Source organism: Microcebus murinus, chromosome 12 (assembly GCF_040939455.1).
Source record: "Microcebus murinus isolate Inina chromosome 12, M.murinus_Inina_mat1.0, whole genome shotgun sequence".
Taxonomy (NCBI): domain Eukaryota; kingdom Metazoa; phylum Chordata; class Mammalia; order Primates; family Cheirogaleidae; genus Microcebus; species Microcebus murinus.
The window spans coordinates 93,668,464-93,685,117 of NC_134115.1; the positions used below are offsets into that span (position 1 = coordinate 93,668,464).

At 56.3% G+C, this 16,654-nt stretch overlaps 1 protein-coding gene across 1 annotated transcript; it reads right to left on the reverse strand.

The window, feature by feature from the left end:
* Positions 1-115: 115 nt before the first annotated feature.
* On the reverse strand, positions 116-7,973 carry LOC105880740 (histo-blood group ABO system transferase-like). The gene is made up of 7 exons (XM_076008451.1): positions 7,910-7,973; positions 6,116-6,185; positions 5,602-5,655; positions 4,159-4,206; positions 3,247-3,282; positions 2,760-2,894; positions 116-884 (listed from the first exon to the last, which is right to left on the reverse strand). Exons 1-7 carry the CDS (start codon positions 7,971-7,973, stop codon positions 116-118), a joined length of 1,176 nt encoding a protein of 391 aa, XP_075864566.1.
* Between the last annotated feature and the right edge of the window lie 8,681 nt (positions 7,974-16,654).

The following is a 16,654-nucleotide window of genomic DNA, read 5'->3' on the forward strand; positions in this document are numbered from 1 at the left end:
GTGCTATGTCTTGTCGGCCTGAATTGGAGGGTGGGCTGGGGGTTAGGCTTCAGCGATTTCTCCCAGCAGGAAAGAAAAAGGGAGCAGAGTTGGATCCTTTCCCCTGAAACCTGTTCTAGTTTCCCACGGCCCGGCCAGCCCGTCCTGCGCCCTCCGGGGAGCCCTCCCGAGAGCCGGCAGGCTGGCCCCCAGATTCAGACTTCCGGATCTCCGGGTGGTTCTTGGACACCGCCACGAACCTCAGCTTCCGCAGGACCGAGGGCCAGCCCAGCAGCTGCTGGTCCCACATGTACTCGGGGGACAGCACCTTGGTGGGCTTGTGGTACAGCAGGTACTTGTTCAGGTGGCTCTCGTCCTGCCACACCGCCTCGATGCCGTTGGCGCGGTCGGCCAGCATGGCCTGGTGGCAGGCCTTGGTGAGCCGCTGCACCTCGGGCACCGACCCCCCGAAGAAGGCGCCCGAGTAGTAAAAGTCGCCCTCGTCCCAGGGGATGTGGGCCTGGGACTGCGGCCGGCGCTCGTAGGTGAAGGCTTCGCGGGGACGCCCGTAGAAGCCGGGGTGCAGGGTGCCGAAGAGCGGCGACAGGATCTCCACGCCCACGTGGTCGTGGAACTGCATGTCCACGTCGGCGCACACCAGGTAGTCCACCTCGCGCAGGAAGCCCTGCTCAGCGGCCTCGCTGAGCATCTGCATGCGCTGCATGGACACGTCCTGCCAGCGCGCGAAGGGCCGCGCGCGCAGCACCTGCAGCCGCCGGCCCGGCCCGAGCGCCACGCGCGGCACCGCGTCCGGCCGGTCGGTGAACACGTAGTAGATGACGCGGTGCCCCGCCATGAAGTGCTTCTCCGCCGTCTCCAGGAACAGCTTCAGGAAGACCACGTACCTGCGGGGCGAGGCGGGCGGGGGCGGGGCTGGGGGAGGCCGCCCGCACCGGCCAGGCCCCGCCCCCGGCGTCTCTGCTGCCCGGTCCAGAGCGGCAGGTGCACAGCGCCCCGCGCCCGCGTCCTGCTCCTCTACTCCCAGGGACGGAGGGACCCCCGAGGGACCCCGCACCCGTCTGAGGCGGGAGAGCCGCGCCTTGGGAGCCTGGAACCTCGCTGGGATCCGCAGGCAGCAGAGCTGGAGCTGGGCTGGGGGCGACCCCCTGCATGTGCCCCCTCCTGGGGCAAAGGCCCACCCCCGCCATCCTCCCCCGCTGAACAACCCCTGGGCACACAGCTCCCTTGGGACGCTGGGCAGAGCTGGTTGGACCCAGCCAGGCCCGGCCTCCTGCCCCCTCACTGTAAGTGGCTCTCGCGGCCCCGACACCTGTCTCTACACCCTGGACCTTCCTCTGGGAGGCCTCAGGTGCTTTGCCGGCAGGTGCCTAGTAAAGTGTTCATAGTCTTAAGTCGGGGGTCACTGCTGACCCTTCCATGGCTCAGGACCAGATCTGGCACAGTGGGGACCCCAGAAAGGAGAAGGGGAGGGGAGGGCGGGCAGTGCAGGCCTCAGAACTTGAATCCAACCAAGGGTCAAAGCTTCTGGGCCCAGGGCAGGCGTCTCCTCTGACCTCAGGAAGTTTCTCCAACTGCCTCCATGGCTGGGCCCTCCTTGGGGCCTCCCAGGGCCGTGTGCCCTCCACCATGGGGACAGGGGCTCCCCCACCGTCCCGCAAGGGTGCTGTGCCCCCCAACAGCAGAGAGTCTAGCCCAGGCACCGTGGCTGCTTATCCCCGCCTAGCTCCCTGCACATCCGTCCCCACGGCAGTGCAGGCACCGTGGCCTTCGGGGCACAGATGCAGAGTGGCTGAGAGAACTCAGCGCCAGCTCTGGGCATGATGGGTGTGAGCCCAGTCGTGGCCACTGAGGATGTGGCTGCCGGCTCGAGGCTCGACTGGGCAGGGCTGCTTCTCTCCTAGGGTGCTGGGGACGTGGGGACCAGCTGGGGGCCCAGAGGGGAGACAGACGGCCAGATGCAATGGCGAGATGGTGTCCTGACGGAGCCCCCTGGGGCTCTCCAGCCCTTTGTCCCTAGGAACTGGAATAGGAATTCCTGGGCTGCCCCCTGGCCCTTCCCGGTCCGGCAAGTCAGGTGCTCTCCTCTCCCGAATGGGAACCAGTCGCCGGGGCTGCCAAGGCCCAGGAGGCAGAGCCTGGGGGGGAAGGACGCGGCCCCTTCCACCTGCAAGCTCGGCTTCCCTCCGCACCCCAGAGCAGTCCCCGGGGCAGCCATGTCTCTGGCCTGGCTCCCCACAGCTCCGAGAGTCAGGCTGCGCACCCGTGGCTGCCCTGCCAGCTACCTGTGAGGCGGCCTGACCCAGAGTCCCCAGGCTCACGGTCAGCTACCTCTCCGGGGGTCTGGGGGCAGGTGCTCTGCCTCCCCTGCCCCCCACCCCGCATGTGAGCACAAAGGTGAGGCCACAGCTCTGCCAGCATCCTGTGGCCATAGGGTCAAGGAGAGCACACAGGTGTCCCCCTCCTGCCATCGCTGCTCAGTGAAAGGGACCCACCTGGAGCCAGGTATGGAGTGGGGCGTGGCTGCTGCCTGCCCAGCTGGGGGTGGCCACAGGTACACAGGGGCGCACAGCGCTAGAGGTGCCAGCGGCGGCGACAGCAGCTCCAGGGAAGGGCTTGGTCACCCGGTGAGCCGGGGAGAGCTCAGTAGGATGCCCAGCCGAGGACCTTTACTGTCTACCCTGCGGGCGGGCGAGGCTGGCGCCCCTTTCTCTCCTGAACACAGGGACGGACTCTGGCGGCCCGAGCGCTCGCCTACTTACTTTTTGATGGCAAACACAGTTAATCCAACGGTGGTGTTCTGGAGCTGGAACTGCACATTGAGGATGTCACTGTTGAACGTCCCCTCCCAGACGATGGGAGCCAGCCAGGGGGTCAGGACCAGGACGTCTGTCCGACTGCACAGGGAGAGACAGGGGCCACCCATGCTGACCCTGGCGCTCGGCCACCCCACCCAGGGCCTCCGACACCCCTGCGAGAAGGACTGGCACTATTTGCTGGGAAACAGGTCCAGCCGGCAGCCGGGCTGGTCATGTCCAGCCTTTTCCCGGACAATAGACCCCGCTGGGCCACAAGGCGAGAAGGGAGGCTCGCGGGTCAAGGGGCAGGACAGGAGAGGCAGTGCCGTGGGGGCCTCCCAGGCCAGACCCAGAAACCTCAGAGCAAAGGCCCAGCAGAGCGAGCTGGACGGGGACCGAGACCGAGGACACGGCTGTGAGCGTCGTCCCCAGCGTCAGGAAGTTCACTCACGGGGGCGTCAGCGCCTTCGGCTGCGGGTAGGCCTTCCTGCGAGCACAGAACGCGGGCGTGGGTTTGGTGAAGGTCCCGTGGGCCCCAGCCCTGTGTCAGCCCCCGTCCGTCCTCCCCGGGGACTTGCAAACCGCCAGGGAGCCCAGTGACCTCGGGCGCACGGCCCTCCACTGGGCTCCAGGCTGGGGACGGCCTCCCGGTCGGTCATGTTTTAACTCACTGACGGGGAGAGGAGGCGGGGCGTGGGCGCTGTCCCCGTCCCTCCCAGGGAAAGCCCTCAGGGACCGTCCACCTGAGCCTGCAGCTGCTCTGCCCCCACGGCTGGTGACCGCAGGGCCCAGCCTTCCCGTCCGGGAAGCGGGAGGGCAACCCCGCCTCTCTGCTGTCACAGGGCCGGCCCCAGCGGTGGCGCCAAGCACGGCTGTCGCTAAAGTTGACGTGGGCGTTCACCTGTGGCTGTCGACTACAGTCGACGCTGGTACCAAAGTGGTTAAAAAGGAAGGACATTCTGACACAGGCTACACATGGACGAGCTGTGAGCACGCTAAGATCAGTGCCTGCAGTCGGTCACTAGACTGTGCAATCCCACGGGCACCAGGCAGCCAGCGCAGCCACACTGGGCACCAGCCCACAGAACAGCAGGTGCCAGGGGCAGGGGGAGGGGTAGGGGTGGGGGAGGGGGTAGAGGAGTTGGTGTTTCATGGGGACGGAGTTCCATTTCGTAAGATGGAAAGTTCTGGAGATGGACGGGTGGTGATGGTTGCAGAACATGATGTGCTTAACGCCACTGAAAAAAAGTCAGAGCGGAGACTGGGAAAGGAGCAGCCATTCTCCGTGGGGGGAAAGAGGACGCGTGCCGGCCCCCACGCACCCCCGCCCACACGCGCACAGACACCAGCGAAGACACTGTACCTGGACAGCGTGACCACTTGCAGCCTGTCGGGTTCTCTGACAGCCGTGCTATGGGATGAGAACACAGGAGATGGGGTTTATTCCAGGGGCAGAATTCAGGACACAGGTGGGGGTCCTGGCAGAAGGGACAGGTGCGCAGTGGTGGCCTGAGGTGTGGAGGGGACCCGCCTGTGACAGGTACAGCGAGCTGTCCCGGGGGCGCTGGCCAGGGCTGCACCGTCAGACGCTGCAGGCCACGGTCTGCCCGCAGCTGAGCCTGGGCAGCGTGGAGGTCCCAGAACACGTGTGCAAATCCTGAGGCCGCCTCCTATCAAGAGGTAGGTTCTGGGCTGGGCACAGTGGCTCACGCCTGTCATCCTAGCACTCTGGGAGGCGGAGGCGGGCAGATTGCTCGAGGTCAGAAGTTCGTAAACTGCCTGAGCAAGAGCGAGACCCTGTCTCTACTATAAATAAAAAGAAATTAATTGGCCAACTAGTATATATAGAAAAAATTAGCCGGGCATGGTGGCGCATGCTTGTAGTCCCAGCTACCTGGGAGGCTGAGGCAGGAGGATCGCTTGAACCCAGGAGTGGGAGGTTGCTGTGATCGAGGCTGACGCCACGGCACTTACTCTAGCTTAGCAACAAAATGAGACTCTGTCTCAAAAAAAAAAAGAAAAAGAGGTGGGTTCTGATTTTCGATCCTTCTAAGAAATAGAACGTGGCACAAGTGCTGATGGGAGACTTCTGAATCCAGGTTCTCTAAGGCAATGCGACTCCCGTCCCGTCTCTCCTGGGTCGCTGGTCTTGAAAGTGCCAGCGGAGCGAGCAGAAGTCCAGGCCACATGCAGAGCCCGGGTGGGTGTCTCGGTGGAGAACCAGCACGCACCGCCAGAAACGTGGGGTCTGCGTGGTGACTCAACTCCAGCCGCCGTCTACCTGAGACTGCCGGAGGCCCAGGGAGAAATGCCCAGCTGCGCCCAGTCAGCGAAGACAGGAGGCCGCACCCCAGGGAGGGACAGTGGCAAGTGTGGTGACGCCCCCATCACGATGGGGAGACCATGTTCTGACACGTGGGACTGACAGGAGTTGTCCCAGCAGAGGGCAGGGACCCGCGGAGGCTGGAGTCTGCCTCTGGCGAGGGGGCGTGGGGACCAGACCACGGAGGACCAGACCACGGAGGACCAGACCACGGAGGGTGTCCAAAGGTATGTTCCGGAAAGATCATTCTACCTCGTGTGAAGTGAGTGGGGGTGGGGCAGGTGGAGAGGAGGGCGGCCGGACCAGGGCAGGTGGGACAGACGCAGCCCAGGGACCTGGAACCTGCTGACAGGTGGAGCGGGCGGGCCTGGGCACAGCCAGTGTGGCCCGGACCTGAGGCCTGGGACGGGCAGAAGCCCCCAGAGCCGCTACCCCACCCGATGCCAGCACAGAGGGCCCCTCCCCTCCTTCGGCCCTACTCACCCGGCTCCCAGGCTCCCCAGCATGCGGCCTCCTCCGGGGCTCAGGATCCCGTAGCTGGCGGAAGGGAGTGCGCCCCAGGCAGCCACTGAGGACACAGCAGCGAGCCCGCTGTCCCTCCCTCCCTCCGCACGGCCAGCACCTCCTCTGCACAGCCCAGGACACTCACACGCCCCAGCCAGGAGGGGCTCCGTGGCGACAGTGCTCTGCATGCGAGCACCTGCGGCAGCTGCCGAGGAGCCCTGTGTGCAGCCAGTGCAGCCCCCAGCCCCCCAGGGACTGTCCCCTGGCCGTGTCCACGGACACCCCGCAGAGCTGGCCCGTGACCCCCTCTGGTTTAGGACCTGCTGCCTCTGGGGGCCCACAGCTCAGGGCCCGGGCTGGCCCGCCCCTCTCCCGGCCACGCAGGGGTGGCGAGTGACTCGCCCTCCCAGCCCCAGGTCCCTCATCTGTGCAGGGTGGGGGACACGAGCCCGCTGCCCAGGCGGAGCGTGAGTGACGGTCAGGCGTCTCTTACCCAAGGAGGACGAGGACCAGCGCCATCAGGAGCAAGATCGAGGGACGGAGCAGGCGGCAGTTTGGTTTTCCTGGAAAGCAGCAGCAGGAAATCTGATGGCTCCCCTGCCCCTCACCCGCCCGCTTGCCCCTCGCCTGTGTCTTGTCATATACGGCCCGCGCCCGCCCCGCAGGCAATGCCGGACACAGCCCCAGCCTCTGCAAGCCCGGCTCCAGGAGGAGGGCCGACCGTCTGCTCCTCCCTGCTCACCCCCCCTTGCTCCCGTAGACCCTCAGAGTCACCCGGCCTCCCGGTGACCTCTTCCCACTAAGCACCCTCTTCCCACAGGAGGCCGAAATGAACCCCGCTGGAAGGAGCACCAGGAGATCACTGCGTTTCTTTGGTTTTTTTTTGAGACAGAGTCTACCTCTGTTCTCCCCGCCACACACACACTAGAGTGCAGTGGTGTCACCACAGCTCACTGCAGCCATAAACCTCAAATTCCTGGGCTCAGGGGATCCTCCTGCCTTGGCCTCCCAAGTAACTGGGACTCCAGGCTCATGCCACCATGCCTGGCTAATTTTTGTTTGTTTTTAGTAGAGACGGGGTCTCCATCTTGCTCAGGCTGCTCCCACCTTGGCCTCCCAGAGTGCTGGGATTACAGGCGTGAGCCACCCTGCCCCGCCTTTACCTCCAACGTTTCTAAATCCTATGACCATGGAACTATTTACCACTTATAGCTTCCTGAAACAAAAGAACGCGGGACGTAAAATTTGAAATTTACAAGTCTTAAAATTATTCTTTTCCATTTTTGTAGTTGATAGTTTGGTTGTAGGGAAATATAAGCGGAAATAATTTTCCTTCAATTTGGAAGAAATTGTTCCACTTTTGAGAACTTTTTAAATCAACTTCATCGGAGGTATAATTTACATCCAATAAAATGCACCCATTTTAGGTATACAGTTTGCTGAGCTTTGAACACAGTGTATACACACATGACCACCACCCCAAACAAGATACACAGGTCCCTCACCCCATGAAGTTCCCTCATGCCCGGCAACCGCTGATCTGCCTGCTTAGCATTTGGTGCAAATACACTCATATGACACATGTCCTTTTATGGCTGGCTGCATTTGCATGAAGTGGTATTTTTAATCTATGTTGTTGTACGTGTCAAATTGCTCATGCTTTTTTTTTTTTTTTTTTTTTTTTTGAGACAGAGTCTCACTTTGTTGCCCAGGCTAGAGTGAGTGCCGTGGCGTCAGCCTAGCTCACAGCAACCTCAAACTCCTGGGCTCGAGTGATCCTTCTGCCTCAGCCTCCCGGGTAGCCGGGACTACAGGCATGCGCCACCATGCCCGGCTAATTTTTTATATATATATCAGTTGGCCAATTAATTTCTTTGTATTTATAGTAGAGACGGGGTCTCACTCTTGCTCAGGCTGGTTTTGAACTCCTGACCTTGAGCAATCCGCCCGCCTCGGCCTCCCAAGAGCTAGGATTACAGGCGTGAGCCACAGCGCCCGGCCTGCTCATGCTTTTTATTGCTGAGTAGCATGGCATTGTTAATAAGCCACAACTGTTTATCCTGTCACCTGTTGACAGACACTTTGGTTTCGTTCCTGTTTGGGGCGACTACAGATGCAGACAGTATGTGCAGGTATCTGTGTGGACATAGGTTTTTATTTCTCTTGAGTAAAGACCGGGGAGTGAAAAGGGTGAGTCATATGCTAGGTATATGTTTACCTTTGGAAGAAAGTGCCAAATTGCTTTCCAAAGTGATTGTAGCATTTTCTATTTCTACCAGCAACTCACGGGGAACTGCAGTCACAGCAAGTTCTCCCCACACCTGGTCGTCTGTCTTTTGCGTTTTGGCCATTCCAGCGATGTGCGGGGGTCTCACTGCAGCTGATGACTCATGCACTTACAGGCATTCGGTTTATTTTATTTTATCTTATCTTATTTTATTTTATTTTATTTTATTTTTTTTTTTTTTGAGACAGAGTCTCACTTTGTTGTCCAGGCTAGAGTGAGTGCCGTGGCGTCAGCCTAGCTCACAGCAACCTCAAACTCCTGGGCTTGAGTGATCCTTCTGCCTCAGCCTCCCGAGTAGCTGGGACTACAGGCATGCGCCACCATGCCCGGCTAATTTTTTATATATATATCAGTTGGCCAATTAATTTCTTTCTATTTATAGTAGAGACGGGGTCTCGCTCTTGCTCAGGCTGGTTTTGAACTCCTGACCTTGAGCAATCCGCCCGCCTCGGCCTCCCAAGAGCTAGGATTACAGGCGTGAGCCACAGCGCCCGGCCTCCTATTTTATTTTGAGACAGAGTCTCGCTTTGTTGCTCTCGGCTAGAGTGAGTGCCGTGGCATCAGCCTAGCTCACAGCAACCTCCAAGTCCTGGGCTCAGGCAATCCTCCTGCCTCAGCCTCCCGAGTAGCTGGGACTACAGGCGTGCGCCACCATGCCCGGCTAATTTTTTGTATATATTTTTAGTTGGCCAATTCATTTCTTTCCATTTTCAGTAGAGACGGGGGTCTCGCTCTTAGTCAGGCTGGTCTCAAACTCCTGACCTTGACCGATCCTCCCGCCTCAGCCTCCCAGAGCGCTGGGATTACAGGCGTGAGCCACCGTGCCCGGCCCATTCATTTGTTTTGTGGTAAGTGTCTGTTGAAAACCTTTGCTCATTTTTGTTTTATTTTTTTTTCACCTGGACTAGACATCATCTTACCATCATTTTATTTAAGTTGTTTCTCTTTTCATTATTGAGCTGTAGGATTCATTTACATATTCTGGACACAAGTCCTTTACCAGATATATGTATTAATATTATAGACATTTTCTCCCAGTCTGTGGCTCATCTATTCATTATTTCTTAAGTTGTTTTCTTTTGAGGAGAAATGTTAATTTTGATAGAGACTGGTTTATCACTTTTTGTGGTTTGAGCTTTTTTTTTCCTCATCTAGTAAGTTTTTGTCTACCCTATGTTAATGGATATTTTCTCCTATATTCTTCAGAAATTTTCATCATTTCTGTATGTGGTATGAAAGATTAAAGTTTTCTTAATGGACATCCAGGAGTTTCGGCCATTTGAATTGAAAATACTTCCCTTGCCCCAACACATCACCTTAGCACCTGTATCAAAATCCATTGACTATAAAAAATCCACTGACCGTAGATGTGCGGGTCTCTTTCTGGGACTCTGCATTTATCCCCCTGGTCCCTATGTCCACCCTAATAAAAACTTGCACTGAATGGCGTGGTGGCTCACGCCTGTAATCCTAGCACTCTGGGAGACCGAGGCGGGTGGATTGCTTGAGGTAAGGAGTTCGAAAACAGCCTTAGCGAGAGACACTGTCTCTACTAAAAATAGAAAGAAATTAAGTGACCAAATAAAAAGATATATAAACAAAAAATTAGCCGGGCATGGTGGTGCATGCCTGTAGTCCCAGCTACTCAGGAGGCTGTGGCGGGAGGATCGCTGGAGCCCAGTAGTTCAAGGCCACAGTGGGCTATGATCATGCCACTGCACTCCAGCCTAGGTGACAGAGCAAGACCCTGTCTCTAAAAAATAATAATGACGCCCCTCCAGACTGGCAGTTTCAAGGATGCAAATTGCATTGCAAAATCAAACGGACTCATAAAGCATTTGGGCCAGTGCACTGTTTACTTCCGTTTGGCAGACAGACGCATTTGTGCCCAGTGTTTGTGCCCAGTCTTTTTTTTTTTTTTTTTTTTTTGAGACAGAGTCTCACTTTGTTGCCCAGGCTAGAGTGAGTGCTGTGGCATCAGCCTAGTTCACAGCAATCTCAATCTCCTGGGCTCAAGCAATCCTGCTGCCTCAGCCTCCTGAGTAGCTGGGACTACAGGCATGCACCACTGTGCCTGGCTAATTTTTTCTATATCTATTAGTTGGCCAATTAATTTCTTTCTATTTATAGTAGACACAGGGTCTCGCTCTTGCTCACGCTGGTTTCAAACCCCTGACCTGGAGCAAACCGCCCGCCTCGGCCTCCCAGAGTGCTAGGATTACAGGCGTGAGCCACCAGGCCGTGCCGTGCCCAGTCTTTGTATCCTTGTTTTGACAAGGGTCCCCACAATCCTAGCCTACTAGAAACCAGTTTGGGATGGATATTATGGGGCTTCTGTGCTATTGCTGGTATTGGAAGAAATAAAACTTGCAATTTAAGTAAAAGCAAATAATAATAATAATAATTAAGTTAATACATAAGGAAGATATTTAAAGTATAAATATAAATATATACACACCTAACAACCTAGCCCCAAAATACGAGAAGCAAAAATTCATAGACTTGAAGGGAGAAATTGTCAATTCAATAATAATAGTTGGAGGCCAGGTGCGGTAGCTCACGCCTATAATCCTAGCACTCTGAGAGGCCAAGGCAGGAGGATCACTCAAGGTCAGGAGTTCAAAACCAGCTTGAGCAAGAGCCAGACCCCATCTCTACTATAAATAGAAGGAAATTAATTGGCCAACTAAAAATATATAGAAAAAATTAGCCAGGCATGGTGGCGCATGCCTGTAGTCCCGGCTACTCGGTAGGCTGAGGCAAGAAGATAACTTGAGTCCAGGAGTTTGAGTTTGCTGTGAGCTAGGCTGACGCCACGGCACTCACTCTCACCCTGGCAACACAGCCAGACTCTGTCTGATAAAAAAAAAAAAAATGATCAAGGTCGCTGAATGACAGACACCCATCTGGAGGTCCAGCTGACACCCCAGACCTCCACGCTGCAACCAAATATCCAAATGCTTTCCAACAAAAAGCAGACACAGCTAAATCATTAAAGGTTAGTTAACTTTAAAATTCACAAATAGTTTTCACGTTTTGAAATTATTCGCCCATAGGAGATTCTTACAAATTAATGTGCATTTTAAGTACTTCCAATTAAAGTTCCTTGAATGCAGCCTTATTTGATTACAGCTAACTTAATGCAGCTTCCGACATGAGAGGGTTCCCCACCCCTGGTGTAGCCACTTTGGAAAACAGTTTGCTCATTTCTTAAAATGTTAAACACAAATTTACCATAGGATCTGGCACTTCCACTGCCAGGTATCTACTCAAAGCAAATGAAAATATATGTGCCCACAGAGACCAGTTACGCAAATATTCATAGCAGCCTTGATCAAAACAGTTAATAAATGGAAGCAACCGCAAACATACGTCCATTGACGAGTGCATAGACAAAATGTGGTCTCTCTACACAGTGGAATATTATTCATCAATAAAAAGGAATGGGATCCTGATGCATGCTACAACACGGATGAACCTCGAACATGTTATTCTACACCATTCTACAGAAAATCAGATGCATGGGGCTGCAAACTAGTTCAACCTCTGAGGAAAGTAATATGGAGATACCTTAAAGCGATACAGGTGGATCTATCATTTGATCCAGCAATCCCACTACTGGGCATCTACCCAAAAGATCAAATGACACTCTACAAAAAAGACACCTGCACTCGAATGTTTATAGCAGCACAATTCACAATTGTAAAGTTGTTGAAACAACCCAAGTGCCATGAATACATTAGTGGATTAATAAAATGTGGTATATGTATACCATGGAGTGTTATTCAGCTCTAAGAAACAATGGTGATCTAGCATCTCTTGTGTTTTCCTGGATAGAGCTGGAGCCCATTCTACTAAGCGAAGTATCCCAAGAATGGAAAAATAAGCACCACATGGACTCACCAGCAAATTGGTGTTAACTGATCAACAGCTAAGTGGACATATAGGAGTAACATTTATTGGGTGTCAGGCAGGTGGGAGCGGGGAGGAGGGGATGGGTATATACATACATAATGAGTGAGATGTGCACCGTCTAGGGGACGGTCATGCTTGAAGCTCTTACTGGAGGGGGGAGATGGGGTAAGGGCATTATATGTTAACATTTGTACCCCCATAATTGCTGAAATTAAAAAAAAAAGAAAAAAGAAAAGAAAATCAGATGCAAAAGACCACATATGACAGGACTCCATTTATACGAAATGTCCCGGAGGGCAAAGCTGTAGAGACAGAAAGTGGTCGCTAAGGCCGGGCTGGGAACAAGGAGCGGACTGCAAGGGGGACCAGGGGATTTCGGGGGGCGGGGGGGTGACAGACAAGTTCTAAAATCAACTCCACAACTCTGCAGATCCACTGAAAATCATCGAGTAGTGCACGGAGGCCAGCGGGGCTCTCTCCGCACCTGTTTCCCGCAGGTGCGTGAGAACAACGCTCACCCCCAGGGCTGCCCTGACAGACCGGACTCAGTCCCCGCTCCTGCAAACGCTGACTGACTGCCAGCGCGGCTGGGGGCAGGACTCAACTTACCCCCACCCCGCGCTCCTTCTTGAACCTTCCACCGCCCCCCCCCCCATGGCCAGGGCCGCCCGCCCCGGTCCGCTTTATCTTCCGCCGGGCTCCAGCGCAACATTGGCCCCCGCCCCGTCCACAAACGGCGCTCTAACCAAAGGCGCGGTTTCCGGCTCTGCGCGCCTCAGCCCTGCTCTCCGTCCCGGGTCGCACCCCTGCTGCGCCGGGCGCACCGCCCTGGCCCGCCGCACGATCCGGGGCGCCTCCGCTTTCGGGGCGGGGGGCTCCTCGGGCCGGCGCGGAGAGACCCCGGGAAACTCCCGATCCGAAAGTCCCAGCACAGGTAAGGTGGATCCCACGGGGGCTCCGCCAGCAGGCCCCGCGCGAGTTGCGTTGCGCACGACCTCTGGAGAGAGCTGCACGGGCGGGGAAAAGAGGCAAATCTAGGCCGGGCGCGGTGGCTCATGCCCAGCACTCTGGGAGGCCGAGGCGAGCGGATTGCTCGAGGTCAGGAGTTCGAAACCAGCCTGAGCAAGAGCGAGACCCCGTCTCTACTATAAATAGAAAGAAATTAATTGGCCAGCTGATATATATATAAAAAATTAGCCGGGCATGGTGGCGCATGCCTGTAGTCCCAGCTACTCGGGAGGCCGCTTGAGCCCAGGATTTGGAGGTTGCTGTGAGCTAGGCTGACGCCACGGCACTCACTCTAGCCTGGGCAACAAAGTGAGACTCTGTCTCAAAAAAAAAAAAAAAGAGGCAAATCTCTTTAAAATGGCAGCTTTTTTTTTTCCTTTGGAATCTGCTCTCCAGAGTTCCTGAGAAACAGCAGGAGACCGGAGACCGAGCTGCACCCCAACGTCACCTCCAAGGCAGAGCCACACCCGCGACAGTCCCTCCCCGCGGGACCCGCTCCTGGACTGTGACATCTGGCCGCCGCTTTTGTTATCGGCTGGCGCCACCGCTATTGTTTCTCCTGGTCCCCCTGAAATCGGGGAGCCGCTCGCCCGGGGCGCACCCCTTCCCGGTCCTCGGGCTGCGGCGCGGTCTCCCTGCTGCCCTGCCTTCCCACTCTCAGTCCCTCTCTCCTTCGGCAAAGACAACCTTTTCCCTTCATATGTCTGGTCTGCGCGTGGAGTCGTTCTCTCCGCCCGCGCCGTGGACACCCGTGGGAAAGGGGAAGGCGGGTGGGAGCGGGGCGGGGAGAGGCCGGGGACCCTCATGGCGTGCGCAGGGCCACCCGCTCCAGCCCGCGCCCTGCCCGGCGGGTCCGAGGGCCGCTGGGCTCAGGCACTCACCGGCCAGCGTCCACACCTGCTCGGCCATGGCTCCGCGTCTCCTCCGCGCGCCCGGGGTGCCAGCCGCTTGGCCACCTTCCGCCTGGGCCTCCCTGGGGCGGGGTGAGCCAGAGAAGTCATTGGCAGCTACCTCGATGGGCCGCTCCGCCCTCCCGCCTGGGGGCATCTGGGCCTGACCAGGTGAGGACACAGCGGGGAGCTGGAGCAGACAAGGGTCCCCAGCTAGCAAGGCCCGCCCTCCCCACGTTCTGTGGGAGCAGCCAGTGAGACCAGCCCTCCCCTGCAGCCCTGGCCGCCCAGACACCCCACCGGGGCAGAGCCCTCCCTGAGCCCCCCCGACGCCTGCCAGTGCGCCACCCCTGTGCCGCCCAGAAATGCCAACCTCCTGAGGCTCTGCTCTGCCTTTAAATCCTCAAGCCTGGCAGAACCCTCCCTGAGCCTTGTCCACGGCTGCCAAAGCTGGGCAGCAGCTGAGCTGCTTTTCCGCAGGTGGATGGGTGAAGCGTGGCAAGTCCAGAGGATGGAATGTTGCTCAGCCCTGAAAGGAAATCGTCACCGAGACATGAAGAGACATGACGGACACTTAAGCGCATGTTGGTAAGTGCAGAAGCCAATCCAAAAAGGCCGCCCACCATGATTGCAACTATAAGACACTCCAGAAAAGAGGAAACTGTGGGGACCCCATGTGGGTCCATGGCTGCCAGTGGAGCTAAGGGGAGGGCGGGATCTTTAGGGCAATAAACAGTGCTCCATGTGACACTGTAACGGTGGGAACATGTCATCCTACATTCCTCCAAACCCACAGAACATCCAACACCAAGCATGAACCCGGACGCACACGGTGGGCCCTGGCTGGTGATGCATCTGTGTGGGTTCCCCAGTTGTAGTGAACCCCCACTCTGGTGGGGGACGTTTCTAGTGGGGAGGCCGTGCATGGCAGGGGGCAGGGGGGGAGGGGAGTATGCGGGGAAATCTCTGTACCTTTGCTCGGTCTTGCTGTGAACCTAAATCTACACTAGAAAATAAGGTCTTTAAAAAATGGCCAGAAGTGGCCGGGCGAGGTGGCTCACGCCTGTAATCCTAGCACTCTGGGAGTCCCAGGCGGGTGGATCGCTTGAGGTCAGGAGTTTGAAAACAGCCTGAGCAAGAGCGAGACCCCGTCTCTACTATAAATAGAAAGAAATTAATTGGCCAACTAATATATATACAAAAAAAAATTAGCCGGGCATGGTGGCGCATGCCTGTAGTCCCAGCTACTTGGGAGGCTGATGCAGGAGGATCGCTTGAGCCCAGGAGTTTGAGGTTGCTGTGAGCTAGGCTGACGCCACGGCACTCACTCTAGCCTGTGCAACAAAGTGAGACTCTGTCGCAAGAAAAAACAAACAAACAAACAAACAAAATAGCCAGAAGTGGCCAGGCATGGTGGCTCACGCCTGTAATCCTAGCACTCTGGGAGGCCGAGGTGGGAGGATTGCTCAAGATCAGAAATTCAAGACCAGCCTGAGCAAGAGCAAGACGCCATGTCTACTAAAAATAGAAAGAAATTAATTAGCTAACTAATATATATAAAATTAGCCGGGCATGGTGCCACATGCCTGTAGTCCCAGCTACTCGGGAGGCTGAGGCAGGAGGATCGCTTGAGCCCAGGAGTTAGAGGTTGCTGTGAGCTGGGCTGACGCCACGGCACTCTAGCCAGGCAACAGAGTGAGACTCTGTCTCAAAAAAAAAAAAAAAAAAAAAAGGGCAGAAGCTTTGCACAGACACTTCACCAGGAAGATGAAAGGATTACCAAAAAGTTCATGAAGAACTGTCGACATAATTAGTTGCTGGGGAACTGATGCACGTCGCAGCCACAGTGCGGTACACGTATGTGGAGTTGGAATTGAAAGACCGATTACACCAAATGTCGGCGAGGATGCATCGCACCGGGCGGGAAGGCAGACCGGGCATTTCTCACCACACGCACCCCCCCCCGTCACTCCACGAAGCGTGGATGTGCCCGTGTCCACACGAAGACTGTTCACAGCACCTGTTGGTGCAGTTGTTCACAGCACCAGTTCAGAGCAGCTTCGTCTGTAAGAGCCAGAGACTGCAAACGACCCAAATGTCCACAGCTGGTGAGTGGAGGCACAAGCTGGGTGCAGCCCCACAGTGCGGACCCGCAGCGGGATCATCCGTGGATGCGAGGAGCCGCGGGAAGGAGCCCCAAACGAATTGCTCGGAGAGAAAGCAGCCCGACAAAAAGGAGAGCTTTAGCGTGTGGTCCCTTTATATAAAATTCTAGAAAGTGCAAACTATTTCCAGTGACAAAAAGCAGACTAGTGGCTGCCCAGTGTGGCAGTGCTTGGGAAGGGTGGGAGGGATTGCAAATGGCGCAAGGGCGCCGTAGGAAGCGGTCAATATGCTCCTTATCCTGATTGTGGTGATGGCGCCACAGAAGCCCACAATTGCTGTGTTTCATCTCACTGCACACTTTAAATATATGCAGTCTACTGCATGCCAGTTATCGCTCAAGCTGTGACACACACACACACACACACACACACACACACACACACACACACACGAGATACCATTTCTCACCACCAGATGGTGCAAACACCAAGAGCCTCACAACACAGTCTCGGGCGCAGGTGGGCGCCCAGCAGGTGCACTATCTCCGTGTGGGCCATTCTCAAGTGGGGTAGGGTGGGGAATATCACCCGTAAGGAAGTAAAAAGTGTTTTTCAGGGCCGGGCACGGTGGCTCACACGTGTAATCCTAGCACTCTGGGAGGCCGAGGTGGGCGGATGGCTTGAGGTCAGGAGTTCAAAACCAGCGTGAGCAAGAGCGAGACCCCGTCTCTACTATAAATAGATAGAAAGAAATTAATTGGCCAACTAATATATATATATATAAAATTAGCCGGGCAGGGTGGCGCATGCCTGTAGTCCCAGCTACT

Coding starts and splice junctions, on each gene's coding strand:
- LOC105880740 (XM_076008451.1), bottom strand. CDS start 7,973: ATGGCCAAAACGCAAAAGACAGACGACCAGGTGTGGGGAGAACTTGCT. Junction 6,186..7,909: donor TGCTGTGACTGCAGTTCCCC/GTGAGTTGCTGG, acceptor GCTGCTTTCCAG/GAAAACCAAACTGCCGCCTG. Junction 4,207..5,601: donor CTGGGGAGCCTGGGAGCCGG/GTGAGTAGGGCC, acceptor CTCATCCCATAG/CACGGCTGTCAGAGAACCCG.